This window comes from Urocitellus parryii, chromosome 14 (genome assembly GCF_045843805.1).
Source record: "Urocitellus parryii isolate mUroPar1 chromosome 14, mUroPar1.hap1, whole genome shotgun sequence".
Lineage (NCBI taxonomy): Eukaryota > Metazoa > Chordata > Mammalia > Rodentia > Sciuridae > Urocitellus > Urocitellus parryii.
Window position 1 is genome coordinate 55,958,455 of NC_135544.1, and position 21,344 is coordinate 55,979,798.

A 21,344-nucleotide genomic window follows, 5' to 3' on the forward strand; every position below is an offset into this window, starting at 1 on the left:
TTTATGTACATGCTAATTCTTCCGAAAAATTCCACAAAATTCTCAGAGAGCAAAATAGTGTTCTGTGATACATTCAAGAAAAGAAGCTGATAACAATGCCACAAACTTCCCAGTTTCACGATGCAAATCATTTATTTTTACACTCACAGGGTTTACTCTGGCCCGATTTCCTACATGTGTGAAACCTCTTTCACTGGAAAAGTGACAGTGATGGCAAAAGCAGAGCCCACATGGGTTGCTGCCTCAACTTCAGCACAGTGTGTGCTCTTCTCCTCTCATTCCCCCAGTATTTGAGAGGCATAACTGCTTCCCTTCTCAAATAATAATTACCCTTTTACTACAGACTAAAAGGATTTATAGTCCTCAGTATCAGCAGGGTAACTGGTTCTAGACATCCTCTTCCCTTGGATACTAAAATCCTCGGATGCTCAAGTCCCTTATGTAAATGACATAATATGTGCACACCCTTCATGTTTTAAATCTTCTCTAGATTACCTATAATACTTAATACAATGTGAATGCTATGTAAATAGTTGTTATAGGGAATAACAACAAGGAGAGGGCTGGGGATATAGCTCAGTTGGTAGAGTGCTTGCCTTGCATGCACAAGGCCCTGGGTTCAATCCCCAGCACCACCAAAAAAAAAAAACAAGGAGAAACTTTACATGTTCAGTACAGATGCAGTTTTTTTCCAACTATTTTCAACCTATGGTTGGTTACCTCTGTGCATGTGCAACCATAGATAAAGAAAGCCAACGCTTAAAGATTAACTGACCTACACTGTTTCTTCTGTCACACAATTATTCTAAACCTATCATAAGATCTAACCTAATATAGCATTTATTTCTTCCAGCCCTGAGTTGAGGAAGCGCTAAACACATACTGGGACTGTTCTTAATGGAGTAGCAGGAATTCATCCATGTAACAACAAAATTTTCCTTCTACCACTAATCTCTAAATCCCAATGAGGCTTGGTTAAAACTAGTTAAAGAACACTTCAGGACATCCAACTCACAAAGTTGGCTTTTCTCCCCAAAAGCTAGCTTCTTCAGTGATTAAACATGACAGTGGCTTTTAGATAAATTGTCCTAAAGTCTTTAAACAGGAACTAAAGCTGTAATCTTTCACTTAAGGGATCACTTATTCTATTCCTGTGACTGTCCACAAAAAAATAGGCAAAGAAATTCTTTTCCTAGCAGCCAAAAGGCCTTCCCAAAATCAGTGCCTGGAATCCTAGCCTCAGAGAGCTTGGAGACTACATGAAGCCATCTCCCCAACTTCCAACCAGGGACGCCTGGACAGGAGGGATTAGAGGCACATGCTGAGATGGCTGCCCCACAAGGAGAGGACACAGCACTGACATTCAGAAGAGGTAGAAACTGACCAAGAAGGCAAACCATCTAAGACCTTCTGTATAAGGGCAAACAGCTCTCCACATGCAAAGTGCCCTCAAGATACAACACATTAGAATATGGTATAATCACTGACATTTATGGTAATTTAGTCTGATTCACCAAATAGCTGCTATTCTTGTATCTTAAGCTTTATCACTCTTAATATGTACATGAATAAAGATGTGCTTACTGTCTTCAAATGATTACAAAGAAATTAAATGGTATTTTACAGCCTTTGTTTGATGAACAGCTAATATATTTTAGATAGCTTTTGGTAAATTTTTCAGAAAAAGCTTTGCTATTTAAGGGGATGAGCTTCAGTAGCCAGAAAAATTAGTATATGTAAATAACCTACTTTAGAATACATGTAAAAACTGAGCATGGATTATTGTTCTATATGAACAATGAGATGTCTGCAATTCTGCAATGATGGTATTGTGTCTATTTATAGGACATTACTGGAATGAATGAAAACTTAACCATTTGATAGCATTTACAAAGGAACCTACCATAATAACAGCATAAAAAGGAAAACAGCTTATAATTTATTCATATCCAACTACCTACTTAACCTCTGTTATGCAAAAGCAATGCATTTTCCTATCTGGGGAAAACAGAACAAGAAATACATACAGCAGTGTATCATCACTCTCAATTTCTCCAATGGGGACTAGAAAAAATGTGAAAAGATGACTAATCAGAGACCACTTAGTAACAATGACAAACAGGCCTGAAGACCACATCCAGGCACAGCAGCACAAGCTCTTGGGCAGCCAGGAGAGCATCTGGGAGTGGTTAGTCAGCAAAGGGAATGGTTTACCTTCCCACAGCTGGAGACTCTGTGGAGCAACCGAAGGCCAGATGACCAAGTTGTTGGCTTCGAAGAGAGGATTGGCAAACTTACTCAGCTCACTGGGCCGATTGACCCAGGACCAGAGAGACATCGTTTTCTGCTGGAGCTTCAATTTACATCTGATCAAGAAAGAAAATCACCATCAAACAATCACTATGAAATGTTCCTCTTAATAGGACAATTTGTCTGCTCTGTACAATAGAAGGCAAAACACAAGTCCTTTAGTAGAGAAATAAAATACTGTAAAATAAAAATATTTGTCATAAAATTTCATCAGCATTATAACTCTCAACAAAACAAAGTCTGTTTTACAGGCCTCCAAGAAACAGGCAAAAGACAAAACCAGAATCGGGTTATGTTGGGTTCACCGATAAAGCTTAATCCAAAGTACTTTATTATATCTGGGATTCACTGTATATATGTATCTATGTATGTGTATGTACTAGGAAGTACTAGGAATTGAGCCCAGGAACACTTTACTACTGAGCTATACCCCCAGTCCTTTTTAATTTTTCATTTTGAGACTGAGCCTTGTTAAGTTGCTGAAGCTGGCATAAAACTTGTGATCCTCCTCCCTTAGTCTCCAGAGTCTCTGGAATTTACAAGCATGTGCCACGGAATATATTTAAATTTAAAATAGCTAAATATTAAAAAAAAAAACTTCCTACTTTCTTTGTTTCTGAGAAGCCTAGTACATAAAGACACAAAAATTTATACATATTAAAAAGGTGGTTGAATCAAATCTCAAAATGTAAAAATTTTTTAGATAATTATTTAGCTTTTTGGAAAACTAACACATACATAAAACATAAATTGTCAAAGATTTAAAATGAACATGAATCTTGATGTAAAGCAGACTTAATCTACATCCATACCCAATGAACAATCTTTGTAATAATCCTCATATTAAACTCTTTGACACTATCATGGAATAAACTATTTGGAAGGAAAATGGACTGCTACATTTTAGGAAAATGTAAATTTAACAAAGATTGAAAGCCTGTGGTAAACTTGTATTAACCAAAAAGATAATACATTCAATTTTCACAGGATTCACTATTCAAGCTGAAGTTCTATTATAAAGTCAGGTTTGCCCTGAAACCACTTGATTGTTTACAAAGCTGCAAACAAGTTAATTATGTGTGGTTTTTATATGCAATACATGTTTTCCACCTAATCACAAAATCTGTATGGCACTGGACTTTAACTGTTAGTACAGTGTGTCCCACACTATGTTCCCAGGAACCAGGGATGGCAAGGACAAGACATCACTGCCACAGCCCCATGCTTCCTGCCCATGGCTAGCCAATCCCTGAACTTTATTCAGCAGAGCCCAACAGAGCTTCAGAATCCTCCTCACTCAGCACTACCAGAACTCTACAACTGGGGAGCAGAACATGAATCTACCTGGGATTCCTTTGTCAGAGGTTAGTTCTGAGGGATATTAGGTGTAACACCAAACAGAAATTCGTAGTCACCAAACATATTTCCTTAAATGCTGAACTAGTCATATATGTCACTTTGCTGAAGGGTGTTTTAAAGCCTTTAATGATTGTTTATGACTCTGTAAGAAGTCATATGGCTAGAAAGATGCACAATGGAGATTTGAACATAAATCTTCTAATTTCAAATCTTGAACTTTTTCAATTAATGGATACTGGAAAGTATGTAAAGGAGGCGAAGACACTGCAGCACAAATGTACCCAATGTATTCCAAAGCAAAATTTAGAAGTATGCACAATTCTAAAGGCATGAGGTTTCTGACTTTCTTTCTTTTTTTCTCTTTTTTTTGGACAGTCCTGGGGATCAAACCCAGAGCCTTGTGCATGCTAGGCAAGTACTATACCAATGAACTGCATCCTCAACCCTGGTACCCTACTCTTTGAGAAACTCCAAATCTGCTCCTCCTCCCTCTGGTGGCTGTAATGCTCCTGGTTTTCAGTGATACTGCAAATTGGAGCAAAGGAGTTGGTGCTAGGCAAAGTTCAAGTGCCCAAACCCTGCTGTTCTTATCAAGGGTTAGCAGTTTTTCTTGAATGAATGCTTTTCAGATTGTTGCAAGCCTTTATTTAATTTCCAGAATTCTAAATAGTTGATTTTTAAATATTTTTGCAAGTATTTTCATTGTTATTTGGAGGAGTCAATATTCAGAGGCCTTTCTTTTACTCTGTCATTCCAAAAGCCCTGTGCCTTCACTAAGTGCACAATTCTAAATTTTGCTTTAAAGTACATTAGTACATTCACGCTATAGTGTCTTTGCCTCCTTTCCATACTTTACAGTATCCTTTAATTGAAAAAGTTAAGATGAGAAAACCATGATGACAGAGAACTTTCTACAGCACTCATATAGTCCTCATTTTTATTTCTTCTGAAGTCAAAAATCTATGAGAAACTCAAATGTTGAAACATTTGCCAATTCAGCTCTAAATAAAACATGCATTGCTTTGTTCTCCTCAGACTTTTATTTTGCTTTGGTACTGGGGACTGAACCCAGGGGTACTTAACCACTGAGCCACATCCCAAGCCCCTTTTTATTTTTATTTTGAGACAAGGCCTCACCAAGTTGCTGAGGCTGGCCTTGAATTTGTGATTTTCCTGTTTCAGCCTCCCAAGTCACTAGAATTTCAGGCATGTGCCATCATACCTGGCTGTCTGACACTTAAATTAGGAAAGATAGAACAATTCCACTCATTTATTTACATTTACTACTCAACTACATGGTGTTGGCACCCAGCAACAAGGCAAATCCTGCCCCTAGCCAGAGGAAGCCTGGTGACTGTAACCAAAGGAAAGATTACCAGCTATGCACCTCTAAGAACATTTTGATACAAATCTTCTAATAAACTGGAAAACCTAAAGTGCCCAGACTGTGAAGCGAGACTCAGTTGGGACCTGAGGCCAATTTCTAGGTATAACAGGTGGCCAGCTCTGTCAGCAGGAGCAGGAAGACCTATTTCTAGGCCAGACTTTTGGTGACTAGCCAGCTATGTGTCCCTAGACAAGTCACTTAACCTCTCTGAATCTTCTCTTAATCTATAAAGAAAGCCAAGGGACAGAGTAGGATCATATATTAAGGCTTCTTCCAAATGTAAGATATCATAATCCTATATAAAGAAATTAACATTTAAAATGGTTGCCCAAAATGGCTCAAAGTTTTTACTTAATGTATGAACTTACTTTAACCTAACAGAACAAAATCTAGGATATCCTCTCCTCCAGCATGTGATTAGCTCTTAGACTACACGTAACTTAACTGTAGTCTCTACCCTTTTCTGTGTAACATTAACAGACCCCCAAACCTTGTCTCTTTTGGAAAGTGACCAAGCAACTAAAAATGAAATGTCCCTTGTGCACTGTACCCACCTTTCACTTTCATTGTTGCCCAGAAATGTTCCAAACTGTGAGGCATATGCATGCTCAAAGAGCATGATGAGGAAATGCTCATTAAACTCAAAAGAGCAAGGGAACTGACGGAGTATCTGCCAAACACAGTCCAAGAAGAGAAGAAATACAGGCGCCTCCCACTTCTGCTTGCTATTGCAATAAGCTGACTGTGCACAGCGCTGTTGGAACGGGTGACCAGCCTATGGGAAAAGGTGGAAATTTAACTGTCACACCTGATGAGATCACATTACAACACATTCTATCAACATTACTGCACGTAATTCCAATGAATTTTATATTAATTAAAACATCTTAAACCTAGGGTAGCTCCTGCTAGATAATGATTTCTTGGTTCAAAATGAATAATTTTAGCAACTAAGGAAAGGTAGAATTCTAAATCCTTAACAAGGCTGTGTAGTCAAGACATGACCTCAGCAATTGCTACTGTCCTTGGAATATCAAATGAAAAAATAATGAATTTAAGTAACGATAAATTTACAAAATAAACCTAAGTCTATAAAATGTGGAGCAAAGTCAAAGAACATAAGTTCTCAGGTACAAAGCAAGGACAATAATCGCCCTCTATCTGAAAACACTGTATGTTGTGCTGCAAGCTACATAAGCCTCACCACTAAATGGAGACAAACACCAGGACTCTGACAAACCATGTAAGTCTGTATCGGCTCTGATAGTAAGTCTTCAGTTACATGTGGGCAAAGTTAATGTCTTGAAGAAATCTTAATGAATACTGTACATTGATATTAGAGACAAAGCTGTCTTTTTTTTTTAAGAGAGAGGAGAGAGAAAGAAAGAGAGAAATTTTAATATTTATTTTTTAGTTTTTCGGCAGACACAACATCTTTGTTTGTATGTGGTGCTGAGGATCAAACCCAGGCCGCACGCATTCCAGGCGAGCGTGCTACCGCTTGAGCCACATCCCCAGCCTCCAAAGCTGTCCTTAATAACCCTCTTCTCCTCCAAACACGCCAAGAGCCTGCCCAAAGTACCCTGAAGAATAATCGGCCCTCCTGCCCAGAATTCAAGCATTGATTTCATTACAAATCACTCGACTAGATATTTCAGAGTCCTGCTTTGTCTTTGGATCTGTGTACTACTGTATCTGACAGAGAGAATACCATGGAAACTTCCCATGGTTAACCCATCTGGGTACCCATCAAAATGAAAGCATGTGAATTAACCAAGCACATTTATTGGTTTGTCTACTATGCAGCATGAGGGAGGTGGCTGAACTGATATCACCAACCAGGGAAGGCAAATACAATATAGGGAAGGTCGGAATTAAAACAGAGAACAGGGCATTCATCACAAGAGTAACACACAGTACATTTGCAGGCTGGGCATGTAGCTTAGTGGTAGAGCACTTGTCTAAGCAGGCATAAGGCCCTGGGTTCCATGCTCAAAACTTCGAAGAAATATACACATATACATGTAATGCATCTGCATTGTAACTGGAAGAGCCAGAAATTCTTTGCATCTAAGATATGTCCTCGTGAACAACCAATAAAAAAAAAAAAATCCTAAAAAAAAAAATAATAAGATATGTCCTCTTTCAACATATATCTGAGCAATTATTTTCAATCACAATTATTTATCAAATTACAAAGTTAAAATAGATTCTTAAATTAATCTCTGACTTGGAGGATTTCAGCTGATGCCATGAGAACTTTATTTTAATAGTCACTCGACATTATATGACAGCAGTGTACTATGTCCTAGGGATAAACAGATAAATAGGTCATGGTTTCCTGACCTCAAAGAAGTCACTTTTGGGGGATAGTTCAGAAAACAGTACATGAAGGGAAAGAACCAAATTTATCTGTAAATAAGGAGATAGGTCTCAAAGACTTCATGAAAGCAGTGACATTCAAAAGATGGATCTCAAAAGATGAAAAGGATTTCACCTGGTTAAGGAAGAGGGTACGAAGCCACAAGGCAAAGGCAGGAAGTGCTACAATAGTGCCTTCCCTGTTTATCACTATCAAAACTCAGCTTCTAGGAGACTAGGCTGTTTTACATTCTTTGTAATTCCCCCAAATGTAACCAAGTACGGGCTGAGTATTCCTTATTAAAATGTGTGGGATTTCAAATTTTTTCATGTTTTGGAAAATGTGCATATATATAAGGAGATATCTTGGGATAGAACCCAAGCCTAAATACAAAATTCATTTATGTCTCATGTACACCTTTTACCTATGACCTGAAGGTAATTTAGTACCCATTTTTTTAATTATTGTTTTACATGACGGTAGAGTATGTTTTGAAACATTATACATACATGTGATTGTACATGATGTGGAATTACATTGGTAGTGTATTTATATGAGGATAGAAAGATATGTCCAATTCATTCCACTGTCTTTCCTATAACTACCCCTCCTCCTTTCCCTTCATTCCCCTAGTCTTGTCCAATGAACTTCTAATCTTCTCCTCCCTTGTTGTGGGTTAGCATCCACATATTAGAAAGAACATTCTGCCTTTGGTTTTTTGAGTACCCCTATGTTTTGACATAAGTCAAGTGTTAGCACTCAAAAGTTTCAGATTTTGGATTAGTGATGCTCAACCAGCACAGCTAACAAGTCTTTTAAGTGGATGAAATAATAAGTGAGCAATATAGTCAAAAAGACATCTAGAAATTGAGAGGGGTAAAGATCATAAACATTTACTAGGAGGAAGATAGATTAATAGACCCACAGAAAATTAAACACACAATTTAAAAATGTTAACCAATCAAAATTCCACACACGATGTCAGCTACCCCATTTCAGGATGGCAACACCTCATAGATGGCTATTCTCACCTGAAGCCACTCTCTTTCTATAAGGGCCTCGAAACCTCGGACGGTCCGGCTCCGTGGTTCCAAAATGATCTGAGCCAGGGAGGCCGCCTGCAGGGTGGAGTCAGTTCCTTCTGCTCCATGAATCAGAACCGATGCTCCTTCCCTGGTGGAAAACCCAGACACACATGGGACACTCCCGACACTGCCAATGAACTGCTAACAATAAACACTTACTGAGTCGATATTTTAAACTTATGCACTATTCTCTGTCCTACTCTCTATTATTGGATAGACAAAGACATTATCCAGCTCCCTCATGCTAAATAAAGCACTGGATAGATAAAGGGTTTCTAGAGAGAAAAAGGACTATGATGAGTCCCAAATTTCACATGGCCAGATTCCCATTAAATTATAACAAATTTCACAGCACTTTTCAGCTAAATATTCTGTCCCTTTACAAAACTGAAAAGCGGTCCTTTTAGAAGGCTCTTACCTTTCTGCATTTTATAGTTGAGTAAAGCCTTTTCTCATCACACCTATGAACATACATTAAAATTACTTTCTGACTATGATTTCCATCTGCTTCACACCGCCAGCTAACTATAAGGGCACCTTCAAAAAATATAATGGATCAGGGAAATCACATTCTGAGAATCGTGGCAATAGGAAAAAAAAAACAAAAACATTAAAACTGCCAACCTAGAAAGTCGGTGGCAACGGTACCACTGTCCCATGAGACCTACGTGGTGATTGGGATCCCACCGTTCTCAAGAGAAGGGAAGGAAACAACAAAACCAAATTAACTACATCCCTCCTGCCTTTTTCCACCCTTTTTATTGACCAATAATGAAGAAAACTTTGGAGAAAGGAAATTTTTTTCCACGTACATATATACTTTACAGAGTAATAACAAAAGGCAATTTCCTATTATTTTCATTACAAGTCCTTCCCCCACGTTTCTCTGGCCTCTTTAGGACCTTTGTATTAATGGCTGTATAACATTCTATTATGTGATGAAGTATAACTTACTTAATCCTACAGTAAGGAGGTTGTTAATTTGAAAATAACAGACTCCCTGAAGTTCACGCATGGTAGGTCAAGAATCCCATTCTTAGGATAAAATCTAATGACAAGGCTAAAGAGTATGAGCAAACACTTTTAAGGCTTCTAAATATACTGAATGTATATTGTAATTATGTGTGGTTTATTCTAAACAATTCAATTAATTTAAGGTTTATTTTTATATTTTGAGCAATTAATTATAAGAACAAATTTTTATGGAGGTGTAAATAGTAATTTAATACATTTGACAAAAGGGAACACAAACATGGCAAAAAATCAACCTGACCCCTCATGAGAGTTTGGAGATCCCTGCTCATGGAAGGTGGCCAGCCCAAACTGAACACACTTGGACCTAAGGCTGCCTGGTCAGCATCATCTCATTATTGTGGCTGAAAAGGCAGACAATGTGGTAATAAACAGTCATTAAGATTTGTGTTTCAGGGGGCTGGGATTGTAGCTCACTGGTAGAGTGCTTGCCTAGCATGGTAAGGCACTGGGTTCACCTCAGCACCACATATAAATAAATAAAAAATAAAGGTCCGTCAACAACTAAAATATATATTTAAGAAAAAAGATTTGTGTTTCACAAGAAAATAGAGGCTTCTGTACTCACGCTATGAGGAAAAACCTGGTAAACTCAAGTTGAAAAGAAAGAAACCCTTTGATATTAACCTGGCTCATTCTGTATTACTGATTTCTCTAGCACAGAATCTTGATCTTCAATTTATGTATTTTCCTGGCTAAAAGGGCTTCACCTAACCCCAAAAGAACAATGACAACCTGGCAATCCCAACTCTTAGGTGCTGCCACTAACTTACCACAAGATCTTAAGCAACCCACTCCATTATCAATTTTTTTAAATAATGAAAAATTATATACATATTTCCCTAATTTGGAAGCATTAATAAAACAATTAAAGTCTCAAAGAAAAGTGCCACCCAACTGTGTGGTGACAAAACATACCTACCCATGGTTTCAGTGGGAATCCCCTTCTTACAAAGGGCATTCTAAGCTTCTGCAACAATTATACCAATCCTTCTGCCTCTGTTCAATCTTCTGCCTCAAGTCTCAAGGGTTAGCAACCTTCAACTGAGTGAATAGACCTAAATCACTTCACTATAACCAGGCTTTCCCAACTTGAGATCCAGATATAACCACACGCCAAGTGGTTTACAATAAGGTATCTGAGAGTTTAGAAAGAATCATCTCACTGTATCACAGAATAACTCTCCTTTCATCGATATTGCAAAAGTAAAGAGGTAAATTTGGCCCCATGAGAAGAAATAAGAAAATTACTTCCATTTCTCTTTTATAGTGTAATAAAAATAAAATTGGGAAATTGAAAATTTAAGGATTTTATTTAAAAAAAAGGTTTGGTACTTAAAAAACTATGTCACAGAAGACATGTGTATGCACATGGTTCATTCATTCAACAAATATTAATTATCTACTAAAAGCCACACTCTCTGCACATCCCTCCTTGATAACTGAATGTACTGACTCTCTTATACAACAATTTATAAAATCATCCAGATATAAGATATGGAATAGGCACAAACTTCCACAGACACTATGAACACATGTCTGGGTAAAAACAAGTCTAGTTCTCAGTGTGTGCCCCATTCAGGAAGAATAAAATGCAGTTTACCTGTCAATACACTGAGCTGCCAGGCAGGCAGTGGTCAGAATCTCTTTGACATGAGTCAGCCAGTTGGAGGCCTCCAACTTACTGAGCCATCGGTCCATGTTATGCGTTTGGTCATTACAAGCTTCCACAAGTTTGATTAAGCTGTCCTGAAGAATGTGATACCTTTTAAAAGTAAAAGAGTAAGAAAGAAAACATGAAATAGAATGATAAAGGAAGAAGCTAAACTAAAAACTCTGCCTCTGATATATCCTAGGGCAAAAATAATCAAATTATTATGTTGGTATACATTAATGTGAGGATGAAAGGTTAAAATATAAATATTTAAACACAAAGATGCTTCAAATGTCTGTCATGGTAAACCGTCCTGCATCTGAACAGTGAACTCAGTTCACACAGCTGGGTTACCAGATTAGTAGAGAGGGCCAAAGTACTGCATTTGCAATCTACAATCACAATCATATTCCCACTGATAGCACTACACACTGGACACTCAAAATAGAATCATCAGTATGATCCAGCAGTTCCATTTCTGGGATTAACCAGAAGAAATAGAATCAGGATCTCAAAGAGATCTATATCCCCATAGGCTCTACACTATTGGCAACAGTTAAGATATGGAATCAACCTAATATCTATCAACAGATGAATGAGGATAAAGAATTTGTGGTACTATATACGCAATGGAATACTATTCAGCCTTAATGAAGGAGGAAATTCTGTCACTTACAACAACATGGATGAAGCTGGAAGACAACATGCTAACCAAAATAAGACAGAAACAGACAAACACTGCATGGTCTCACTTACAGGTAGAATCTAAAAAAGACAAACTCATAGAAGCAGTGTAGAATAGTAGATCTGAGTATGGGGAGAAAGCAAGGAGGTGGGGAAATGTTTGTCAAAGGATACAAAGTTTCAGTCAGACAACTGTATAGCATGACTGTACAGCATGATGATGATGGTTAATAATAATATACTGTATGCTTGTAAATTACTAAAAAAATAGACCTTAAATGTTTCACCACAGAAAAATAAATACATGAGGTGATGGATATGTAAAGTTTGATGTAATCACTTCATGATGTAGAAGTATATCAAAATAGCATATTGTTGCTGGGCATGGAGGCACACGTCTATAATCCCAGCAGCTCCAGAAACCGAGGCAGGAGGATCGAGAGTTCAAAGCCCACCTCAGCAACTTAGCAAGGCCCTAAGCAACTTAACGAGACCCTGTCTCTAAATAAAATATTTAAAAAGGGCTGGGGATATGGCTCAGTGGTTCAGAGCTCCTGGGTTCAATCCCCTATACAAAAACAAAAACAAAAATAAAACATACTGTATACCACAAATAGATGCAATTTTACTTGTGAAACTTTAATAAAACTGACAAAAAAAGGTCACAATGAGTTGTTCAGTCAATTGCTGACCTAAATTATTATGCAGGTTTAAAATTAATGCAGGTTTCATTTGAGCCCTTGTGATTTTTAAACAGCTAATGACTCATTTGCTCCAGTTAGCTTCCAATCAGAGTCCTCCCCATCTCCAGAACCTTTTACCTCTCAATGGACTTATGGATTCGCCTCCACTGGGGATAATGGGCTTCTTGTTCAAAGCCACCTCCTTTGGCTCTAGCTTGCTGAGCTACATTTAGACTCCGAGTGTCAATGATGTAGCCGCGCTTTCCTGCTCTGAGGGTAGCGTTTATCAGCTTCTCGTCTTCCTTGCACCTTCTCCCATTAGTGCCAGTGAGTGGCTGACCACTTCGCATAATTACCTAGAAGCACAATATGCTGACAATCAATAGGACAGCTTTTAAAGTTTCTGAAAACAGAAAGGAAATAGCTGGATTAAGAGTACTGTCTGGAAAACAATCACAAAGCATTTTGGAGATGATTTGATCAAAAAACAAAGAAATATTTCCATGTACAAACAATAGTAATGACATAAAACAAAGGCTAAACATACTTTAAAACAAAATTTTTCCTATTATCTCAAGATATTTTCACATGGGGCTGGGGATGTGGCTCAAGCGGTAGCGCGCTCGCCTGGCATGCGTGCGGCCCGGGTTCGATCCTCAGCACCACATACCAACAAAGATGTTGTGTTCGCCAGAGAACTGGAAAATAAATATTAAAAATTCTCTCTCTCTCTCTCTCTCTCTCCTCTCTCACTCTCAAAAAAAAAAAAAGATATTTTCACATACTAAATTGTATCATCTCCTCAAGATCTAATATTTCAATTCATTAAATCCATGAATTCAACAACTAACAGACCTGGCCCAGTAACAAAGACAATAGTGGTCTTTGAGCCAATAAACTTTGAGTTTGGAGGGGAGTAAAATACCACAACTCCAAATTAACTGCAGACCTCTGTTAACACAGAAATGGCTCTGAAAAGCTGTCCTTCTGTAAAATGAAGTTGACGTCTGCCTACAGCAGTGACAATCAGAAGCTTTTCTCTCTGATGTCCCCAGGCCTCTTTCTGCCTAGAAGGGATCTTTCCCCTGGAAGAAGAGATGGGGGTCTGAAACCTGGTGCAGACAAAGATGAGCACAGCAGTTATCACCTGGGAGACTGATCTCCCTAACAAGTCAGCCCTGGTTGACTTGGTACACAGCCTGGCTTGCTGTGTACACCTTCCCTAAGAAGCTGAGTCCCTCTCTCTGCTACATTCCACCAGGTTCAGCCACCTTACTGCTCCTTGAGCCTCATACTCCAAAGCTTAGGCACGTGACAAAATCTGTATGTTCTTTTTCCTTTCATCTGTCTATAGTGTGAACTGAAGTTCTCTAAAGAAGACACACCTACACTGAAAATCCTGCAGTGTCTGGCCGACTAGAACATCATGACTGCAGAGGTGAAATGCTGCAGACAGAGTGCCAGGATTATTTTGAACTATCTTTAGTCCCTCTTAATAGCCACTTACTTCCAACCTCTGTATCTTATCTAACATTTTACTGTAATCCCAGTGACTCAGGAGGCTGAGGCAGGAGGATGGCAAGTTCCAGGCCAGCCTCAGCAACTTAGTGAGATCCTGTCTCAAAGTAAATAATAAAGAGGAGTGGGGAGGTAGCTCAGAGGTAAAGCACTTCTGGGTTCAATTTCTAGTACCACAATATAAATAAATAAACAATAGCAAATCTTTAAAATTCTGTTTACACTAAATATCCATTTTTAGACATTTGGCAGGGGGGTGGAAGATAGCTATAATCATCTACTAATTTACTATTGGTTTCAAAGTGAGAAGCAGAGTTTATCAGATGAGAGAAAAAAAGAAGAGAGAAAGTAATTTGTAAACTAATATTTGGAAAATATCCAGCAAGTCCTTGCCTATTAAATTCCTGATTTCCATGGTTTCTTTTATTTGGTACTGGGAAATAAGCCCAAAGGCACTTTACCACAAGCTACATCACCAGTCCCTTTTTATTTTGCTAAGTTGCTGTGGGTCTCACTAAGTTGTGGAGGCTGGTCTCAAACTTGCCATCCTCCTGCCTCAGCCTCTAGAGTTGCTGGGATTACAGAGTGTGCCACAGCACCTAACCTGATTTCCATGTTTTACAAAGTATGAATAATTACGGATCACTCCTCTCTCTTCTGAAAACAAAAACATCTGTTCAAGTCACTTTCCACATGGAAATTTGGTGAGAATGTTGCTGCGAGCATCATATAAACACTAGTTTCCTTTACACTCTGTCCTGAAGACATGTCTATCTTGACTTTTCTAAGGGTGAGCATGATGGAAAGAATTCAATCATAGCCTCGTCAGAGAAACAAACTGCTCCTGGTTTCCTAGAGTTTATGTGAAGGAAGTCCTAGTGAAAGCGACCTGGCCAGTTGCTTCCATGAACACAGAAAAATCAACCTCCCTAGGAAAAGATCCCCAGGCCAAGGCTTTCTGCAGATCAAGCAGCAGTTCTGTACCACTTACCATTCCATTTTTTTTATGATAATAGCTGAGTACTGGAAAGCGCCCTCCATGTCGAAATGTAGCTACCTTCCGAAGAGCTTCATCATCAATGGATTTGGGCACTATGACAATTGGTGGGTAAGAAGGACAGACAGCAAATTCCTTATTGACATAGCTTAGCCTCCATTCACTGGTCTGAAAAACACAAAACATTGCAAAGCTAAGCAAATATCTCAACATTACAAGAGAACATGAAAAAGTTTAAAGGACTTCAGAGGTCAATTTTCACTGATGAAGAAGCAATTTCTTGGGAATTTACTAGAAAGATACCTAGCCTACACTTAAAATACCTCCAGAGCAAAGGTGCTCCACTCATCAGGGCCAGCCTCCTGCACTGCTATGTATTACTAGTTCCTAGAAAGGTCTTGCTTACATTGAACAAAACCTGTTGCTCTATAACTTCCTCTACCGTTTTTACCATGATTTCAGACAACACAGCATAAGTTCTGTATTTCACATGATATCCTCTCAAATATTTACAGACAGTCATTTCCCCCTTAGTCGCCTCTTCTCCAAGTTAAATGTATTAAATACACAATGATCATAAAGGCCAGTAGAACCCCATTCCTCCTTTCTGGGGACCATCCAGTTTACCAATGGTCGTCTTAAAGCACAGCACCACTTAAGACTATAAAATTCCAGAACACTACCTAGCCAGAACTGATGGAACAAAACTACCACCTACATCAAAACCTTTGTTCCTTTCTGCTATTTAGAAAAGGAAGAAAACAAAGATTGGTAACATCTTCCTTAAGAATGATAAAACTCACTACTAGCCAGGCGCAATAGCGCAGGAGGCTGAAGCAGGAAGATCACAAGTTCAAGGACAGCCTTGGCAATCTAGTGAGGGCCTAACCAATTTAGTGAGACCCTGCCTTAAAATTAGAAAACTTTAAAAAAAAAAAAAAAAAGGACTGAAGATGTAGCCCAGTGGTAAAGTACCTCTGGGTTCAATCCCTAATACTAAAACAAAAAAACTAGCTACTTGGACTAGACACTTAAAAGTCAATGAAATAATCTGACTCCGTAGACTAAGGACTCAAAACATACCACATAAAACTATCAAATACCTGTGTACAACCAGAGATATGAAGAATTGTGCTCTATATGTATAATATGAATTGTAATGCATTCTGTTGTCATATGTAACAAATTAGAATAAAAATAATAATAATAATAAATCTATCAAATGCCTTATTTCAAACAGCAGAAATGAAAACTGCTTGAAGACAATAAAAGACTTTTTATAGTAAAAAGAAATTCAAATTTCCCATAATCCAGGTTGGCCTAATATACTAACCATAAACTTCACTGGTAGGAAGATGAAGCTAAAAAGTATGTTTGATGTACTATAACATTCAGCTGATTTTTTCATTTGTTTGTTTGTTTTGTTTTTTGCATTGCTAGGGAATTGAACCCAGGATTTCAGGCAAAAATGGTATTTTAAAAACTTTCACAAAATTCAACACCAATTTTTAATTACTTTGTTTTTCTACTTTTCAAAGAAGGAGAAGGAGAAGGAGAAGGAGGAGAAGGAGAAGGAGGAGAAGGAGAAGGAGTAGTAGCAGTAGTAGTAGTAGTAGCAGTAGTAATTTCTAAAAGATTCATTACCAAAAAAAAAAAAATAGTTACCCATTTCCTGGGCACCTATCCCGATTCCATTTCTCCAAAGTCAATTATTTTCAAGATTATTTTCTATGTGAGTGTTTACCTCCAAATTTCTAAATAGAATGCTGAGGCTTTTATTCCTTGAGTTTCTACTATTACATAATTATTTTCTGACTTCCTACTCTAAAGAATGATATGGTCCTTCATTTGATTTGCAATGCCACTCTGATAATAAAAGTTTTTGAGAGTACAGGGCAGCTCTCTATTCTATGCCACTGGTCTATCTCAATAATTTCCATAGCTTTTAAAATAAGCTTGATGTCTAGTAGGCTGTATTCTCTCTTCCTTCCATTTTTGTCTTTAATAGTAACATGGCTCCTCTTGGTCCTTTGCTCTTCCATGTAACTTTTATCAATTCCATGTACAAATCAATTGGAGTTTCAAAAAGGTGTACTGATTTTATACATCAGTTAAGAGAAATCTCCCTATCTAGGGCATACTATTCTGCTCAGTTAAGCTTTAATTTTTTCCATAAAGCTGTACAATTTTCTCAATAAAAGCCTTATGTAGAGCTGGGGTTCTGGCTCAGCAGTAGAACACTCACCTCGCACATGCGAGGTCCTGGGTTCGATCCTCAGCACCACATAGATAAATAAAATAAAGATATTGTGTTCAACTACAACTAAAAAAAAAAATAAAGCCTTATATATCTTTACTTAGATACATTCCTAGAGACATGACAAAGTATATTGCATTTTAACTGCATCTTTGCTTACAATCTCCTGATCCGTTCATCTTCCTACGCAGACAAACATAATCAGCAAATAATAGCAATTTTGCTTTTTTCATTTTATTCCTTTTCCTTGTATTTTCCCCCTTATCTTATTGACCTGAGTAGGAACAGTAATGGTGGCACATTTGCCTCACTCTTGAACTCAGAGAATGACAAAAAGTGCTTTTTGTATGCTTTTGGGAGTCACCATTAATCATTTTGGTAAGAAGCTTTGGGTTTCTGTTTGTTTTTGTAATGCTGGGGAACAAACTCAGAGCCTCACACATGCTAGGCAAGTGCTTTCCCACTGACACCTACCAGACACCTACCCCCATCTGTGTGTGTGTGACGGGGCTGTCTCAGATTAAACCAAGGACCTTGCACATGCTAAGCACACACTCCACCAATGAACTAAACCCCCAGAACTGTTAAGAGGTTTTATCATGAATACATAGCTATCAAACTTTTTTCTCTTCTATCTAATACCATGTAGGTAGCTTGTCTCTTCCTTCTTGCTAATTGTGTAATATTCGCTTTGCTTTCCTGTTCAGGGACTAGACAACAACATGTCTCAGATTTCTTTTTGATCACCCTATGTGGTGTTTGCTGGGACACCTTAACCTCTTTAGGTTCAATAAAAGTAAAAGTTACTGAGTCTAAAGAATTCTCAATTATTGTCTATTTAAATACTACCTTTCGGGGCTGGGGATGTGGCTCAAGCGGTAGCGCGCTCGCCTGGCATGCGTGCGGCCCGGGTTCGATCCTCAGCACCACATACCAACAAAGATGTTGTGTCCGCCGAGAACTAAAAAATAAATATTAAAAAAAAAAATTCTCTCTCTCTCTCTCTCACTCTCTCTTTAAAAAAAAAAAGAGTGAAAGCATGTGGGGGTCAGCACAGTGGGTCCATTTTATAGAATGAACTCCATATTCCCACAGCTCATGCCTCTCTGTCTCTTTAAAAAAAAAAAAAAATTAAATACTACCTTTCTTTCACTTTCTGTATTATCTGCTTCTGGAACTCTTATGTGATAAATATAAATATTGGATCTTCTTCCTTAACTATGAATGCTCTAACCTCTTTTTTCCCCCAGCTTCCTTGTTTCTCTATTCTGTATTCTGGGTAATTATTTCAAACCTGTTCCAGATTTCTCTTTAGCTCTTTCTAACCAGCTATTTAATCTTTTACATTAAATTATTTTCTCTACTTTTTAATCAACTTTAAGACAAAAGGTGAAAAGTAAGTTATACATCTTGACTGCAAAATTTCATGGGTCTTGACAGCTGGCACACCTGGTAAATATCCAATGCTAAGAAATCACTAATCTATTTTCCATTGTTTTTGAAGTAACACCTAAATCTGTCTCAGTGGTAGAGTGCATGCAAGGCCCTGGGTTCAAGCCCTAGCGCACATACAACACACACACAAACCTTTTACAACCCAAGGTCATAAAGATTTTTTTCCTGTGCCTTCTTCCAGATGTTTTGGCTGTTTTAGATCTACAATATATTTAGGTCTACCACACATTTTGAGTTGTTTGTGGATGGTCTGAGGTACCCATCTAGATTTTCTCATATGGAGATCAAATTATTCCAAAGGTATTGGCTGAAAAAGTTGTCTTTTCCCTATGGAATCACCTTGCTACATTTTGCCAAAAATCAACTGCCCATAAAGGGAAAGGTTTCTTTCTGGACCCTATATTCTGCTCATCTGTTTGTCCTTATGCCAATATCATTCTTTCTTGATTACTGCCATTTTATATGAAGCTCTAAAATCGAGCATTTTAAATACTTTATTTTTTTCAAAGGTGTTTTGGCTATTCTAGTCAATTTGCATTTCAATATAAATTTTAGACTCTCTTTCATTTCTACAAAATCACCTGTTGGAATACTGATAAGGGTCGCATTGAATTTATAGATCAATTTGGACAGAACTGCCACCATAGTGAGCCCAATCCAGCCTGTGCCTGTTTCTGTAAATAAAGTTTTATTGGAATCTGGTACACCTATTCATTAGTGTATTGTCTATTGCTGTTTTCATGCTAAAACAACAGAGTTGAGTAGTTACCACAGAGCACATGATCAGTGAAACCTAAAATATTCACTATCTTGTCCTTCCCCAAGTCAACTACTGATCTTAACCATGTTGTTTTGCAATTAATGAACACAGTATATCTCCTTTTATTTAAATTTCCTACAACTTCTGTCAGCAATGTTTTGCATCTTTCAGTATACAGATCCTGAACCAGGTTAAATTTATTCCTAAGTATTTTATTCATGTTAAGTGTGACTGTTGCCAATGCAACTGATCTTTTTATTTCCTTCTTTTTTGGGGTACCAGGGATTGAACTCAGAGACACTCAACCACTGAGCCACATCCCCAGCCCTATTTTGTATTTTAGAGACAGGGTCTCACTGAATTGCTAAGCACCTCGCTGTTGCTGAAGCTGGCTTTGAACTCGAGATCCTCCAGGCCTCAGCCTCCCAAACCACTGGGATTATGGGGTGCATGTTCTTCTTTTTCTTTATGACATTGTCTTGAACTTCTCCAACTTCTGGACTCAAGTGATCCTTCCACCTCAGCCTCCCAGTGCTGTGATCATAAGTGCACACCCAACTGATCTTATATCAAGCAATTTTGCTAAACTTGCTTATTAATTCTAATTATCTTATTGCTTTCTGCCTTTATTTTTACTCTCTCCCTCTTTCTATTTTTGTCCTCCCTAGCTTCCTAAGTTGGTGTTTAGGTCCATGCTTTTAGACTCATTTTCTTTTCTCATGTGAGAATTATAAGTTGCACACTTATCTCCAAACTCTGCCTTACCTATACTCCACAGATTTTGAGAAATTGCATTCTCATTATTTTTTGTTCACAATATTTTCTAAGTGGTTTCGTATTTGAACCACAGTATAAATATTCTGTGTAATTTAGAAATATTAGGAGATAGATATTCCTAGATATCTTAGTGTTATTGATTTATAATATATTTGAGGTCAAAGATTATAGTCTATGTGATTTCAATCCTAATAAATTTATTTAGATTTCATTAACACCCCAATTTATGGTCTCTCCTGGGAACACACCATGTGCCTCTTGAAGAGTGCATATTCTGGAGAAGTTAAAGCAGCATTCTATAAATATTAAGCAATGTTCTTCAGACCAGATCTTTTATGTCTCTACTTGTCTTGCTGTTGTTATTTTAGCCTAGTTCTATTAATTGACAAGAGGACCATTTTAATAATATCTTATCCTGACTGTAGAATTGCATATTTCTTCAGTTCTGTCAACGTGTGCTAATACATACATACATATGTTAAATATAAAATGACCTTTTTTATTATTATAAATGTGCCTGTCTTAAAGTCTTTTTATTTTTTAATCTGGAATTAGCAGTTACTCGTGCCTTTTTATGCTTATTATTTGTTCAGTACATTTTTTTTCATCCATTTTCAAACTATCTGTTTCTATTCAAAACACATCTCTTATACACAGAACACATCTGGATCTTCTATTTTTCTTTAATTCATTCTCACAATTTCTGCCTTTTAATTGGAGTGCTTGACTCACCAATATTAAAATATGTATTGTTATAGCTGGACTTTAGTTAAGCATTTAATTATTTTGTTTATTCCCTGTTTTTATTGCTGTTTCTTCTTTCTTGCCTTCTTCTGGATTAAATATTTTTTAGAATTCCAGTTTAACTTTTTAAATATATTTCTTTGCATTTTATTAAAGCAATAGCTCCAGGTTACTGGTTTTCAAACAGGGGTGATTTTTGCCCCAAGGGAACATTTGTCCATGTCTGGAATCAACTAGGGAGTGGGAGGGAGAATGCTACTGGCAAATGGTAGTGCCTGTG

The 21,344-nt window shown here is 37.6% G+C and overlaps 1 protein-coding gene and 1 non-coding gene across 2 annotated transcripts in view; one reads left to right on the plus strand and one right to left on the minus strand.

Moving 5' to 3' along the window:
* Mtmr9 (myotubularin related protein 9) overlaps positions 1-21,344 on the minus strand; it is a 45,867-nt gene that overhangs the window by 5,225 nt on the left and 19,298 nt on the right. The window contains exons 4-9 of the mRNA XM_026398862.2: positions 15,066-15,239; positions 12,695-12,912; positions 11,139-11,300; positions 8,450-8,591; positions 5,611-5,831; positions 2,215-2,366 (exon numbers count right to left, since the gene is read on the minus strand). Of these exons, the coding sequence (XP_026254647.2) occupies positions 2,215-2,366; positions 5,611-5,831; positions 8,450-8,591; positions 11,139-11,300; positions 12,695-12,912; positions 15,066-15,239 (1,069 nt within the window). The remainder of the gene's footprint in view (positions 1-2,214; positions 2,367-5,610; positions 5,832-8,449; positions 8,592-11,138; positions 11,301-12,694; positions 12,913-15,065; positions 15,240-21,344) is intronic.
* On the plus strand, positions 566-638 carry Trnaa-ugc (transfer RNA alanine (anticodon UGC)). The gene has a single exon. It is a non-coding gene; the product is annotated as a tRNA-Ala (tRNA).